The sequence below is a fragment of the Capricornis sumatraensis genome, chromosome 4, assembly GCF_032405125.1.
Source record: "Capricornis sumatraensis isolate serow.1 chromosome 4, serow.2, whole genome shotgun sequence".
Classification (NCBI taxonomy): domain Eukaryota; kingdom Metazoa; phylum Chordata; class Mammalia; order Artiodactyla; family Bovidae; genus Capricornis; species Capricornis sumatraensis.
The window spans coordinates 147,441,300-147,455,022 of NC_091072.1; the positions used below are offsets into that span (position 1 = coordinate 147,441,300).

At 46.3% G+C, this 13,723-nt stretch overlaps 1 protein-coding gene across 2 annotated transcripts; it reads right to left on the bottom strand.

Annotated features, from left to right (window-relative positions):
- C1S (complement C1s) lies at positions 1 to 11,255 on the bottom strand. 2 transcript variants are annotated; one of them, XM_068970712.1, is made up of 12 exons: positions 11,092 to 11,255; positions 10,069 to 10,194; positions 9,622 to 9,829; positions 9,281 to 9,458; positions 7,375 to 7,500; positions 6,757 to 6,956; positions 6,411 to 6,564; positions 5,614 to 5,729; positions 5,134 to 5,212; positions 4,308 to 4,436; positions 3,418 to 3,492; positions 1 to 1,208 (listed from the first exon to the last, which is right to left on the bottom strand). In XM_068970712.1, the coding sequence occupies exons 2-12, from the start codon at positions 10,107 to 10,109 to the stop codon at positions 409 to 411; spliced, it is 2,106 nt and encodes a 701-aa protein (XP_068826813.1). In that variant the 5' UTR covers positions 10,110 to 10,194; positions 11,092 to 11,255; the 3' UTR covers positions 1 to 408. The 2 variants fall into 2 exon arrangements, with proteins under 2 accessions (XP_068826813.1, XP_068826812.1); XM_068970711.1 differs by having other exon boundaries at positions 10,069 to 10,223.
- Between the last annotated feature and the right edge of the window lie 2,468 nt (positions 11,256 to 13,723).

Genomic DNA, 13,723 nt, shown 5'->3' on the forward strand with positions numbered 1-13,723 from the left:
AATGCTTTATTACAAGTAGATAGCAGAAATGAAACAGTCAACTTCGAACAGGTAAAGGGGAAACAAAAAACATCAAGAGACTGCCCCACAGCAAATTTCAGAGTCAGAACTGGAACAGGAGTAGGTCATCCAGAAAGAGGACCCCCCGTGAATAGAGAAAGAAATGGGTCCCCTTGCACACTGAAGTCCACAGGATGGGCTCAGGGGAGAGGACCCCACGTAGGTAGTCCAACTATACTGAAAGACCAGCACAACCACAGGAGCAGAACCCTACCTCCAACCAGGTATCCCGGCAACCAAGTCCTAGCGATAGCTCAGTCTCACTCCCCTGTCCTCTCAGTCATGGTGAAGTAATGGGACTATTGTGCGGAACAGGAAGTCCAGAGGGGTCACGGCCCTTGGAGAGGGTTAGTCTACACTGGGGGCACTATATTCCTGCATTGTCTTCCTTATCCAGTCAACGTAGTTCTTGACTCGCGTGTACATCCCGTAGGTCCCACACTGGGGGCCCCAGGACACCAAACCAGCAACATAGAATTTGGGGCTGTTTTCCTTAGGGTCCTGTACAGCAAAGGCCCCACCACTGTCTCCCTCACAGCTATCAACACCTTTGTCATTACCAGCACAGATCATGTTCTCAGTGAATACAAAAGAACTGATATCTATTTCAGGATTGACCCCCTTCACCTTCTGGCATTTGGATAAGGGAGCAACGGGTAGCTTTGCCCCTCTGAGCTTAATAACGTGACTTTTGGCATTTGTTCGACCCCAGCCTGAGATCAGCCCCAGGACGTTTTCCGGGGGGTCGTATTCTGAGGAGGTGCCTGGTAGGCAGATAGGGGAGACCTTGGGTCCCATTTTCACTGGGTCTGTCAGCCGCACCAGCGCAATGTCATTGTCAAAATTCTTTCGTGTTATCGAAGAATCCAGGACCTCCCATCCTGGATGGATAAACACTCTCTCGGCAGTGAGCATCTGAGCATTTGACAATTGTGAGGTGACCACTGAGGAGGACCCAACATACATCACTGGGATATCGTTTCCCTCCACGACATGGGCAGCAGTCAGCACCCAGTATTCATCAATGAGAGCCCCACCAGCCCGTGGGTTCGAGAAGAAGACTTGCCAGGGGAAATTTTCAATCTTCGCAATGGAGCCTCCAAATATTCTTTGTGTTGATATAAAAGGCTCGCTGGGGGTGCCACAGACTAGAAAGGAAAAAGAACAAGGTGGGTAGTCACTGGCCCCCAGCAATCCTCCAGCCGCTCAAACATCTGCTGGGCTTCGTTATTCTCAGCACAACACAGCCAATGTTATACAGTAAATCCCCTACACCAACCTTCAAGTTGTAAACTTTCAAAGATGTGAACATGCGCTTGCACATCCAATCACATAAGTAAGTTCAGCTGTCTGGGGTACATTGTCCTGTGCACAGGACAATGTGTCCTGTCCTCTACAAGTAGCTGTGCATTTGTGAATTTACTGTACAGTGGTGTAAAGTACAGTAGTATAGCATCTCTACTTCAAGCCCAGGATGTCTGGAAGCCAATGTAAAAACAGCAGTGATATGGCTGGTACTGTTAAGAAGCTCCAGCTGTTGAACGATACTACTGTACTTTTCAACACTTTTCAAAGTGTTTTCTTGGGATTTCTCAGGTGGCCCAGGTGCTAAGGCGCTGTGCACTCAAACCAAGAAGCCTGGGTTCCATCCCTGGGTTCCATCTGGAGAACTAGATCCCACATGCTGCAGCTAAGACACAGCAAAGCCAAATAAGTAAATAAAGATTTTTTGAAGAAAATGTTTTCTTTATTTTTTGTATTGTTTTGTATTTTATATGTATTATTTGTGTGAAAGTATTAGAAACCCTTTGTGTGAAAAGTATTATAAACCATTATTATACTATAAGGTGTTATAATACAGTACAGTTGTGTTAGTTGGGTACCTAAGCTTATGTTGTTGGACTTATGAACATGCTCTTAGAACAGAACTCATTCATATGTAGGGGACTTACTGTATTTGGTCAACCAACTCAGTGCCTGACTTATCTGAACTCACCTAAGGATCAAATATCCCACATTGCCAGTGCCAAGAGCAGGGGGAGGAGACTGGTTAAACAGAGCCCATATATAAAGTACTGAACCTAAATGAGCCTCACACTATGGACAGCTTAACTCACAGTCCTACAGGAGGCACATGTCACCCCAGTCTCAATACATCTGGTCAGGGACCCAACCAGGAGCCCGTACTGGGAGTCTCTATTCTCACACATGTAGTGGGAAGGCAAGCCTTCTGTCTGCCTCTGATGCCCAGGTTCAACACTTATCACCTTCTTCACTCAAGTCCTAACTGAAGCCAAGTCCCTCCTAGTAACTGGATGTAGGGCAAAGAGAGGGTTCTCTTTTCCCATCTTTCATCTCATCCTCCAATGACCCAGGTAAGGTTGCTTTGCCGTTACCCAATGCAACTAAAACTGAATTGTATTTCAGATCAAGTTGGCTTACCTAAATCCCACACTAGTCAGCCCAAATAGACTCTGAGTTGAGCATAACAGACAGATGTAGGTTTAAAGCCTATCCCATCCCTTCCTGAACTGTGAACTCGTAATGAATTTACTCAACTGTAAAGCAGGACCAATAACACCTTGTCCAGAGGGTTATTGTAAAGACTTGATTGAATGAGATAATAAATTCAATTAGTTAGCTGAGTCTCTAGCTCTCAATTACAATGTTGTTACTACGAGCATCATTATTATATTCCTGGCTTTGTCTGGGAGTCTTCTTCCACTCAACTCTAATCTCTATAATGATGGTCTGAGTGTTAGTTGCTCAGTCATGTCCAACTCTTTTTGACCCCATGGACTAGCTCACCAGGCTCCTCAGTCCATGGAATTCTTCAAGAAAGAATACTGAAGTAGGTTGCATTTTCCTACTCAAGAGGATCTTCCCAACCCAGGGATTGAACCCAAATTGCAGGTAGATTCTTTACCATCTAAGCCACCAGGAGAAGCCATCTAATCTCTGTATAACCCCTTATTTCTTTCATTCTTCTGTATCTTTTTGCCAGATAGGCTTTTAATATAATGACTAGGATATTCAACTAATCTTGTTTCTAAGTGTTGGTTGCTCACTCTCAATTTTCAGACCCTGTTTTTAGCAATCCTAGATCCTCTTCCCGCACCAACATTACCAAATCTAACCACCCCACACTCTGACACCGTCACTGGTTGACTTTTCTCTGTAGGGTCAGTCACCCCGTGGCAGATACATGCCCAGATTTGTCTCCACCTCACTGAGCTAGGCTCTGGCAGGCCCAAACCATCAAGTCCCTTCCCAAGAGGATTACAACTCCTGTTAGAAGGTGAGCCCTATGTGCACACCTGAGGACACGCTCTCTCTCCAAGTCCAAGCCCTGATTACCTGCAATGCATTTCGGCAGCTCTGTGCCCAGCACCTTGTTCACCCAGCTCCCATTGCCACTGCAGTGATACACCTCTGAAACAGCACAGAAAGAGGGAACACACTCACCATCACATCTTCTCACTTATCTTCTGCCTTCCATTCAGAGCCTCAGCGCCTCTGGGATTTTAGGAGGCAATGGGATCAAACCTACCATAAAATAATCTTGAGAACATCCTCCAAACAATCCGTTTGGCCCCAAACAATCCACTTGCCCAGGGATTAGAAGGAGCATTCTCCAAAGCAGAAGGAAGAGGATTAAGGTGGAGGCTGGGAAAGTGCTTCAAGTAGGAAATTAAATTGAAAGCAATGAACTGGGACATATCATGAGCCACCCAGCCCTTCATCCAGCACCACCACGGTCTTTCCATCAAGAAAGTCAGTTGTGGGACTTCCCTGGGGGTCCAGCGGTTAAGACTCTGTGCTCCCAATGCAGGGGGCACTGGTTTGAACCCTGATTGGGAACTAAGATTCTGCATGCCACATGGTGTGGAAAAAAAAAAAAAGTCATCATAGAATAGACTTGAAGCTGGAAGCATTACTCCTGTGGGCTCTACATTACATAGTTGATCAAAAGCTGGATGATCACATGAAAATGGATATTTTAGGGGGAGTTCCTGAAGCTGAGCTAGGTGACCTCTATGATACTCAACAGGTGATCCTGTACAACCCATGCCCCCAACCCCATCCTGTGTGAAAATTGTATCTTTAGACTAAACAAAGAGGATGAACAAAGCCCAGCCCATCTCCCTCATTCTCTCCAAACTCTCTCCACCCCAGAAAGATTGTAGCATTCACCCTCCAACACTCTCACTCTTTCTTTCTCTTTTCTTTAGTCAAAGGAACCTTACCACTCTCTTCATATTCCAGGCTGTAGTATGGCACCTCACAAGAGTAGCGAGTGATGGAACCAAATAGAGTACTTTCTGGATCTTCGACTCGACCATGCCGAATGGGTTCAGGAGCGCCACAGTCCACGGCTATAGGAGGAAGGCCGGAGAGAGATTATCAGCATAGACACTTCCTCCCAGAAAGAGTCTCTGGGCCAGTCCATCTCCCCAGCTGTGTTCCTCACTCCTTCCCTGCCTCCCCCATCCATAAGCACATCTGGGGTGAATTCCCCACATCAGCCTCTCTGTGGCCATGCTCATCGCTCCAGCCCACTGAGTCCTGACACTCAGATGGCCCCTTGAAAGTGGCAAGAATTAACCTGGTTCCCAGTTGTTAGTGAGGCCTCTGTAGAAATGGACCCATAGAATGCTATTAACTCTAATAATCTCATAGACTCTCTCTTTGTAAGAAACCTGCTAGTTTGGCCGGCCTGGTGTCAGATCAGGACTAGGATTCTATGACTGACTTCCCTTCGAAACCCAATCCACTATCTCACAAGCCTAAGAAGAAACCATGTATTTGTATCTCAGTGCCTTAATCTTTCCATTTCCTTTATTCTTAAGGGAAAGAAGGTTTATTCAGGAAGATACACGATCCATAGACAGACTGTGGGCTATCTCAGAAGGTGAAAGGCACCAGGGTTGTGAGTTTTCATAAGACTGAGTAATTTCATAGACTAATGAGTAGAATTATTCCAACTATTTTGGGGAATGAGTGGGGATTTCCAAGAATTGGGCCACTGCCCACTTTTTGACAAAAGTAGTCCCATTTTAAAGAGATGCATACGTTGACACCGCAACTTGGAATTACTCCACTTTCCATTGCTTTGACAAGTTGAGTAGAAAGATGGGGAACCAACACTTCCCTGGAAAATAATAAACCTCAATATTAGTTTATAAAAGAGATACAGGGAATCAAAAGCCAAAAATGGAATTGATCTCTGGCCTTGGATCAGTGAGAAGTCTTTACCACAAGAAGCCTGGGGACATCTTAGTAGAATGACCCAAAGCATCCAGGAGTTGGAGCTAAAAGAACTTTGTCCCAGCATACCAGTCCCCTTCCCCAGGAAAACTGAAGCCAAAAGGAGAGTGTGAAAATGTCCAAGGATCTTCATGGCTGAGAAGACAACTAGAGATCCTGAGGGGTTCTCTTGATGGAGAAGGTGCTAGACCTCACTCAAACAGAAACATTCGGTAACTGATCAGATGATTCCAGTGTACTCATCCTGACCTAGGGACGAGAGAGGAGCCCCTGACAGTGCTTTACCTGTACAACTTCAAACCCATCCACACAGGTTATCTTCACCACATCTCTGAACACATATTTTGCTCTCTCAGGCTCCCAGAAGGAATTGGCAGTGACTTCTTTAGGACAAGGGATTGCTTGAAAAGGATAGGAAAAGAAACTTACCAAACCATTGGAGAATCATTATTACATATAATCATTCTCACATTTGTTGGGTTTCCCTGGTGGTTCAGTGGTAAAGAATCCACCTGCCAATGCAGGAGATGCATGTTTGATCCCTGGGTCGGGAGGATCCCCGGAGAAGGAAATTTCAACCCACTCCAGTATTCTTGCCTGGGAAATCCCATGGACAGAGAAGCCTGGACGACTGCAATCCATGGGGTCACAAAAGAGTCAGACACAGCTTACCAACTAAATAACAACATATTTTCTACAGTTGTTGACTCATCCTCGGAGGTGGTTAAAATAATATGGCAGGGAATTCCCTGGCGATCCTGTGCTTAGGAATTAGCGTTCTCACTGTTGAGGGCACAGGTTTGATCCCTAGTCAAGGAACTAAAATCTCGCCAGTCTGACAGTGAAATAAAATGGAATAATGACATTACTAACTAACCACCCCCAGGCCATCTGCATTTGAAAATCCGGTTGAAGGATTTCCAAAAATTGAGCATTTCTCACAACCACTGACAGGTTTACATGGTGCTGAGGAGCTGCTGTGTTCTCAGGATATCCATCCGTACAACAATCTACTTTTTTGATTTTACCTTGGGCAAGGACTCTGGTCCCACCAACCAAAGGACAGCTTCTAGGTTACTCACGATCTCCATGGTAACGAAATTTCCATCCCTTCCTTTGTTCTGATCCGTCAGTTTGGAAGATGATATTCAGAGCACTGCTCTGGGTTTCAATTGTGAGTGGCCCAGGAAAGCCATTCCCACAGTAAGGACCAAAATGCTGATCTCCTGTCACAAACTGAAGAGAATCAAAATGGGGAAATCAGAAGAGAGAAAGAACTAAAAGGAAAAGGTAACATGGAAGGGATAAAAGTAAAATAAAATAAGAAGGAGAGAAAGAAAGAAAGAAGGGACAGAAAGCTAGATAATGTGTCTTCAGGGAGAACTCTCTCTGAGTGAGTTGGAAGAAAACTGATCACCCATCACGCACAAGTAAGCTGTCAGGACAGTGGCCCTCGGAGTCAGCTGGTTCCACATCAAAGTCTTCTCTCCTCATAGTCACCACCACTCGGAACCCCTCCTCCAGCTGGATCTGATAGTCACACCTTGAGCTCTCTGGGTATGGACTGGGGTAATTAGGACTTTCAACCTCCCCAGTCATTGTGGTGAATACACTCCCACTGCAATTGACTAAGGAAGAAAAAGAGAAAAGGAGAATCAAATACAGGGTCAGGCCAAGGAGTCCCAGCTCTTTTCTATGATCCTTCTCATGAACTGAAGCCCATGTGCCACAATTACACACCAGTGCATAACAGCAGAGATACCTAATATGTATTGGGTTTCCATCGCATCGCTTGTGTGGAGCTTTTCTTGTTTATGAAGAGGCCCAAGTTGACACCTATCTCTCTTCTCCAATGAATTAACTTGACCCTATAGGCTTATCTTCCTCCACTCTTGGGGCTCCCTTTCTGTTTATGAGTAACTAAAAACTGATGCCAAGTCAAGGCCGTGGCTAATCAAAATCGAAAAGGGTAGACAGACCCCTGACTGAAGGCTCCAGCCAACCCAAATCCCAGGGAACATTCTCCTCTCTTGATGCCAAGCTCACCTCCACAGTTCTTCCTGTCTTCATGGAGGAAGTATTCTGGAGGGCAGGAGCAGAAGTAACCACCAATGAAGTTATTGCAGAAGTGGCTGCAAGGAGCATCTGCAAAGGCTGTGCACTCGTTTACATCTACAAAGAGCAGAGAAAGACGGTGATCAAGGACAAAGACCTAGAAGGAAGAATGAAGTTAAGCCCAAAACTGCAAGTGTAAGAAAAGTAGAAAGGGTCTGTTGCTTAGAGACATTCAGTGAATCACATTTCAGGATACTACTACTCTACTGTGTTGAGTCACTTCAGTCATGTCCAACTCTTTGTGACCCTATGGACTGTAGCCCGCCAGGCTCCTCTGTCCACGGGATACTCCAGGCAAGAACACTGCAGTGGGCTGCCATGCACTCCTCCACTTATTCTATGTTGCTGCTATTGCTGCTAAGTCACTTCAGTCATGTCCAACTCTGTGTGACCCCACAAACGGCAGCCCACCAGGCTCCCCTGTCCCTGGGATTCTCCAGGCAAGAACACTGGAGTGGGTTGCCATTTCCTTCTCCAATGCATGAAAGTGAAGTCGCTCAGTCGTGTCCAGCCGTCAGCGACCCTGTGGACTGCAGCCTACCAGGCTCCTCCGTCCATGGGATTTTCCAGGCAGGAGTACTGGAGTGGGGTGCTGTTGCCTTCTCCGTATTCTATGTTACTCTCCTGAAATATGATTCTAAAGTTGTGCTCTACCATTGTGCAGCTATAGTGGGAGCTGTCAACACCAAAGACCCTTGACCTTTTTCATAAACAGAGCATTTCCGCTCCAGGGATAGCACTCTGCAAGCTTAGCATAATACATCTTTTGTGAGGAGGAACAACTAATACATGTATTACCTTACATGATGCTGGCACTTCTGTCAAATCTAAACAAGGCTTTGGCTTTATGAGATGTTCTAACATCATGATACCCTGAAGATAGTTATGGACGCACATAGAATGTGAAAGTTTGTTTGCTATATGTTAAATGGGTTTGAATACCACACATTCCTTGTGTGAGCCTTGGCAAGTTATTTAACGTCCTTAATCTTTACTTTTCCTACCTTTAAGTAGAGATAATAACACCTACTTTCAAAAGTGAGGTAGGACTTCGCTAGAGGTCCAGTGGTTAAGAATTTGCCTGACAATGCAGGGGACACAGGTTCGATCACTAGTCCGGGAAGATTCCACGTGCCTCAGGGCAACTAAGCTCTTGCACTATAACTGCTGAATCCACACGCCACCACTGCTGAAGCCCACATGGCCTAGAGCTCATGCTCTGCAACAAGAGAAGCCAAAGCTACAGCGAAGAGAAGCCCATGCACTCTGACTAGAGAGTAGCACCCGAGAGAGCAAGGAGAGACAGCCTGTGTGCATCAGCGACAAGTGCAACCATAAGTAAATAAATATAATTTGAGTGAGTGCTAAGTCGCTTCTGTCCAAATCTTTGCAACATTATGGACTGTAGCCCACCAGGCTCCCCTGTCCACAGCATTCTCCAGGCAAGAATACTGGAGGGGGCTGCCATTCCCTTCTCCAGGGGGGTCTTCTCGAACCAGGGATTGAACCCGTGACACTGCGTCTCCTGCATTGGCACGTGGGTTCTTTACCATTAGTGCCACTTGTGAAGCTCTTCAAATTATATAATTTAGGTAAAGATTTAATTAATATAAGTAAAATTCTTAACACAATACCCAGCTCATAGTGGTTCTCAATAAATTACTGGGGTGTTTTTTAACACGTTTGACTTTCACAAAGGCAATTCATGGAGTGATCCAAGCCAAGTCAATACTTCATAAGAGTTACAAATGGAATCCTCACTCCCTGCATTGCTCAATGTTTGCCCTGCTCCCAGTCTCATGGCTGGATCAATGAGGCACAGAGAGGTGAGCCTTACCCTCGGCAACATAGTACGCAGCAAACCCAGTGAAACGTTCCTCGTTGGAGAAGTCCGACCGGAAGATCACCTGGAGTTTATTGTGTGGGATGTGGAACTCTTTCACCACTGGGGAGTTGGAATTCTTGCTGGTCCTCCGTCCACAGAGTTTCCCTTCTTCATGGCCTCCCGACATTATCTAAGAGAAGAGTCAAAAGAACCCAGGAAAGGGTAATATTTTGGTATGGAGGGCAGAGAGATAGACCACTTCCCACCTTAGGACCATGTGACCCAGCTCACTGTGTGCTCACGCTCTCAGTCCACCACCCCAGCCCCGTCCTCCCACACCCATCACAGTGTACCTGTACTGAGTCATAGGAGCAGTTCTCGGACAACTCTATGTCCAGGTGGGTGAAGTAAAGGTGGATCCCGTACCCTTCCGGGACTTCTATGTCCCAAGACTTCTCGACCTCATCGGGGTACGCCTGAGGGTAGTTGGGGGATAGAACCTCCCCATACATAGTAGGCTCGGCATAAACCCAGGCCACAAGGGAAAACAGGACAATGCACCTAAAAAATAATAATAATAAAAGCAATTGGAGAGGTGGGTGACCCAGGTATGAGCGGACTAGGGCAGGGAGAAGGGAGGGGAGAGGCGAAGGGCACCAGTACATGAAACAGAATCTCGGGCTGGAATGAAGCAGAAAGGCCGAGGGCAAAGCCAAACGGGCTTAGGAACTGAGCTGCTCTCCCGAGAGGATGAAGGGAATGCATTCCATGTACGTCTCTCTAGACCTGGGACTACTCACCACATCTCTGGCAATTTGTTCATCCCTGGTGAGCAGCTCATCTCTTGGTCCTGGCTCTCTGCACCTCTGACTTTGGAGCTAAAGCGGTGGCAGGCCTGGCAGTATTTGTCTAACAAACACAGGCACCTGTTTCAGTGGTAAGGGGTCAGTGTCACCTTGGGAAGAATAACACAGAGGTTAAACAGAGCTGTGTCGTTAAGCAACAATGTATGACACCCATCCTCTCATGCTGGCTCTCATTCTAGACTGAAACTAAACCTTATCCTTCTCCCATGGCTTCTCAGGACCGTCTCCCAGTTTTCTTCCAAAATCATGAGACTTTTTCCAAGTGCTTTGCTTCCTCTGTTCTCCTTCTTCACCCCCAACCTCCACCCTGCCCCCGCTCTATCAGCCTCTCTTCTCCCCTCACAGAAGAGTATCCTCGTCTCCACTTGGGGTTTCAGGAGTTTGTCTGCATCATGACCATCCACCAGGACAGGTCTCCCTCCTCTTTTGACAAGGAGCCCCCTTATCACTTCAAACCAACTCTCTTGCCTGTGTATTATTGCATGTATTTCTCTTAATGCTCCCAAAGACCACTGATGGAGAAATGGATTTGTTTCCCTAGGGGAAGGCAGTGACCTTGGGAGAAGTGGTCTCAGAGTTGTGTGCGGGGAGAAGAAAAGGGGCAGCTGAATGAACATAAAAGGAAACAAAAGCTATTTCTTCAATTTCCTACCTTAATTTTCCAGATCTTTTTTCCTTTTGCTTTTTACCTTTACTAAAAAGATAAGACATCTCCTCATAGTTCCTAGGAAAGTGTTGCCAAATATGCTTCTAACCCTGAACACTGTTTGGGCGGGGGGGCGGTGACATGGGGGTGAATGGGGTCAACCTAAGAGAAATAGGTGGTCTATAGTCTCCCCTCCTTTGGATTCTGCTCATCTCAGCCCTCCATCTCTGCCCGAAACTTCCCTCTGAAAAGTTTTCTGCCTTCCTTTTTCCTTCCGTCAAAGCTCTGCTCTTCAAGTTTAAGAATTTTACCTTCAGAAGCTGATGGGAACAAGTGGGTCAGTCCCGTCCCTCTTGCCAGTGGGCAGGCCGGGCAACCCTGCCCGCTCCCAGGAAGAGCGGCTCAGAGCTGGGCACTCCCTCTGCAGGAACCTCCGCTGGCCTCCCTGGATCTGGTTCTCTGGTTCCTTCCCAGTGATCCTCACCCCAGGGTGCATGTCTGAAATTCCCTGATCCAAACAAAGAGGGGGCTGGGAGACCATGGCTTAGGGAAAGTGGAGCTCAGCTTTGGTCTTGGAGCTCCCTCTGCTTTTGAAACAAGAACTGCATCCTTTTTCCAGCCTGACACTCCTCTGTCCCGGGCTGCAGGCTCGAAAAGAGGGATTGGGGAATTTCACTGATTGCCTAACACTCTTTTTTAGCCAAAGGGAGTGTTGAGTTTTCGGGGAAGTCAGGTGATTTGTGGGAAAAGGAGGGGATAATCCTGTAAGGAAAAGCAAAACACAGGAAGTCCAGCCCTCCAACTGCATATGAAACACAAATTAAAAGAGAGAGGAGTTATCAGAAATGCCACTTAAGGACTTGCCTGGCGGTTCAGTGGCTAAGACTCCCTGCTACCAATGCAGGAGGCCCAAGGTTCAATCCCTGGTAAGGGAACTATAACCCACATGCCACAACTAAGAGTTTGCATGCCACAGCTAAAAGACCCTGCATGGCTGAACTAAGACCAGGTGCAGCCAAATAAATAATAAATAAATAACTTTTAAAGAAAGAACAGTACACAGAGTGTATAAATATTTACAAAAAAGAAAGAAATCCAGGTCATCTCTGCCTCTAAGGCAAATGTAATGGTTGGATACTGACTTACACTTAAACCCAAGCTGATGTGTTATTGTTCAGCGGCTAAGTCGAGTCTGACTGCGACCCTATGGACTGCAGCAGGCCAGGCTCCCCTGTCCTTCACCATCTCCCAGAGTTTGTTCAAACTCATGTCCATTGAGTCAATGATGCCATCCAACCATCTCATCCTCTGTCGCCACGTGAGATGATACTTTTTCCTCTTCTTAAAATCCCTCCGTGTCTCCACGTATCTAAATTATATCCAGCCATCAGGGATTTCCCTCGTGGTCCAGTGGTTAAGAATCCAGCTGCCAAAAGAGGGGACATGGGTTGGATTCCTGGTCCAGGACAATTCCACAGTGGGACAGGGCAACTAAGCCCACGCACCACAACTACTGAGCCCTCGCCCTAGAGCCCTCGAGCTGCAACTACTGAAGCCCACACACCTATAGCCTGTGCTCTGCATCGAGAGAAGCCACCTCAACGAGAAGCCCAAGAACCGCAACTAGAGGAAGCCCCCCCACAGCAACCAAGACCCAGCAGAGCCAAAAATAAATAAGTCAAAATAAATTCCTATATCAAAGGACAGAAAGAAGAAGTATAAAACACTTAAAAAAAAAATAAAATATAAAGGCAGTGCAGGGAATTCCCTGGCAGTCCAGTAGCTGGGACTCTGTGATTTCACTGCCGAGGGCCCAGGTTCTATCCCTGGTTGGGAAACTAAAACCCCACAAGCTTCAAAAAATGGCCAGGAAAAAAAAAAAGTAGGTAACATCTCTTGTTGTCCTTCCCCATGAGGGACTGGGATAATGCTCCATCGACAGACAATATTTCTGCAGCTAAACAGATTGATTGTCACAGTGACTAGAATAAAGTTATCATTATAGATTATGTTTAAAAATTACTTTGCATTAGTTCAGGTTAGGTTTTGGTGCCAAATTTGGAAGAAGAAAACAAATAAACACTCATATTCCAGAGCCTTTTGGAATTTAGAGCTTCAGATAAGGGACCAAGGGTGGAAGGCTTTCTCATCAGAGCCTTCCCTGACCGCCCCTCGCAAGCTCTCCTCCCATCCCTTGTCACTTTCTACCCCTGTCTTAGTGACTGCATTCCAACGAATCTACACTTTCTTCGAGTGAAGTGGCCCTTTATTTGACATGAGTTCAGTCTCTCAGTCATGTCTGATTCTTTGTGAACCCATGAACTGCAGCACGCCAGGCCTCCTTGTCCATCACCAACTTCCGGAGTTTACCCAAACTCATATCCATTGAGTCAGTGATGCCATCTAACCATCTCATCCTCTGTCGTCCCCCTCTGCTCCTGCCTTCAATCTTTCCCAACATCAGGGTCTTTTCAAATGAGTCAGCTCTTCGCATCAGGTGGTCAAAATCCTGGAGTTTCAGCTTTAACATCAGTCCTTTCAATGAACACCCAGGACTGATTTCCCTTAGGATGGACTGGCTGGATCTACTTGCAGTCCAAGGGGCTCTCAAGAGTCTTGTCCAACACCACAGTTCAAAAGTATAAATTCTTCAGCGCTCAGCCCTCTTTATAGTCTAACTCTCACATCCATACATGACCGCTGGAAAAACCATAGCCTTGACTAGACAGACCTTTGATGGCAAAATAATGTCTCTGCTTTTTAATACGCTGTCTAGATTGGTCATAACTTTCCTTCCAAGGAGTAAGCATCTTTTAATTTCATGGCTGCAATCACCATCTGCAGTGATTTTGGAGCCCCGAAAAATAAAGTCAGCCACTGTTTCCACTGTTTCCCCATCTACTTGTCATGAAGTGATGGGACTAGATGCCATGATCTTAGTTT

Bases quoted from the DNA above. Each gene is read 5' to 3' on its own strand.
- C1S (XM_068970712.1), bottom strand. From the start codon at position 10,109: ATGAGCTGCTCACCAGGGATGAACAAATTGCCAGAGATGTG. The intron at 9,830-10,068 runs GTGAGTAGTCCC...ATTATTTTTTAG, and splicing joins AACAAATTGCCAGAGATGTG to GTGCATTGTCCTGTTTTCCC. The intron at 6,565-6,756 runs GTGCGTGATGGG...GATTCTCTTCAG, and splicing joins ACTGTCCTGACAGCTTACTT to TTTGTGACAGGAGATCAGCA.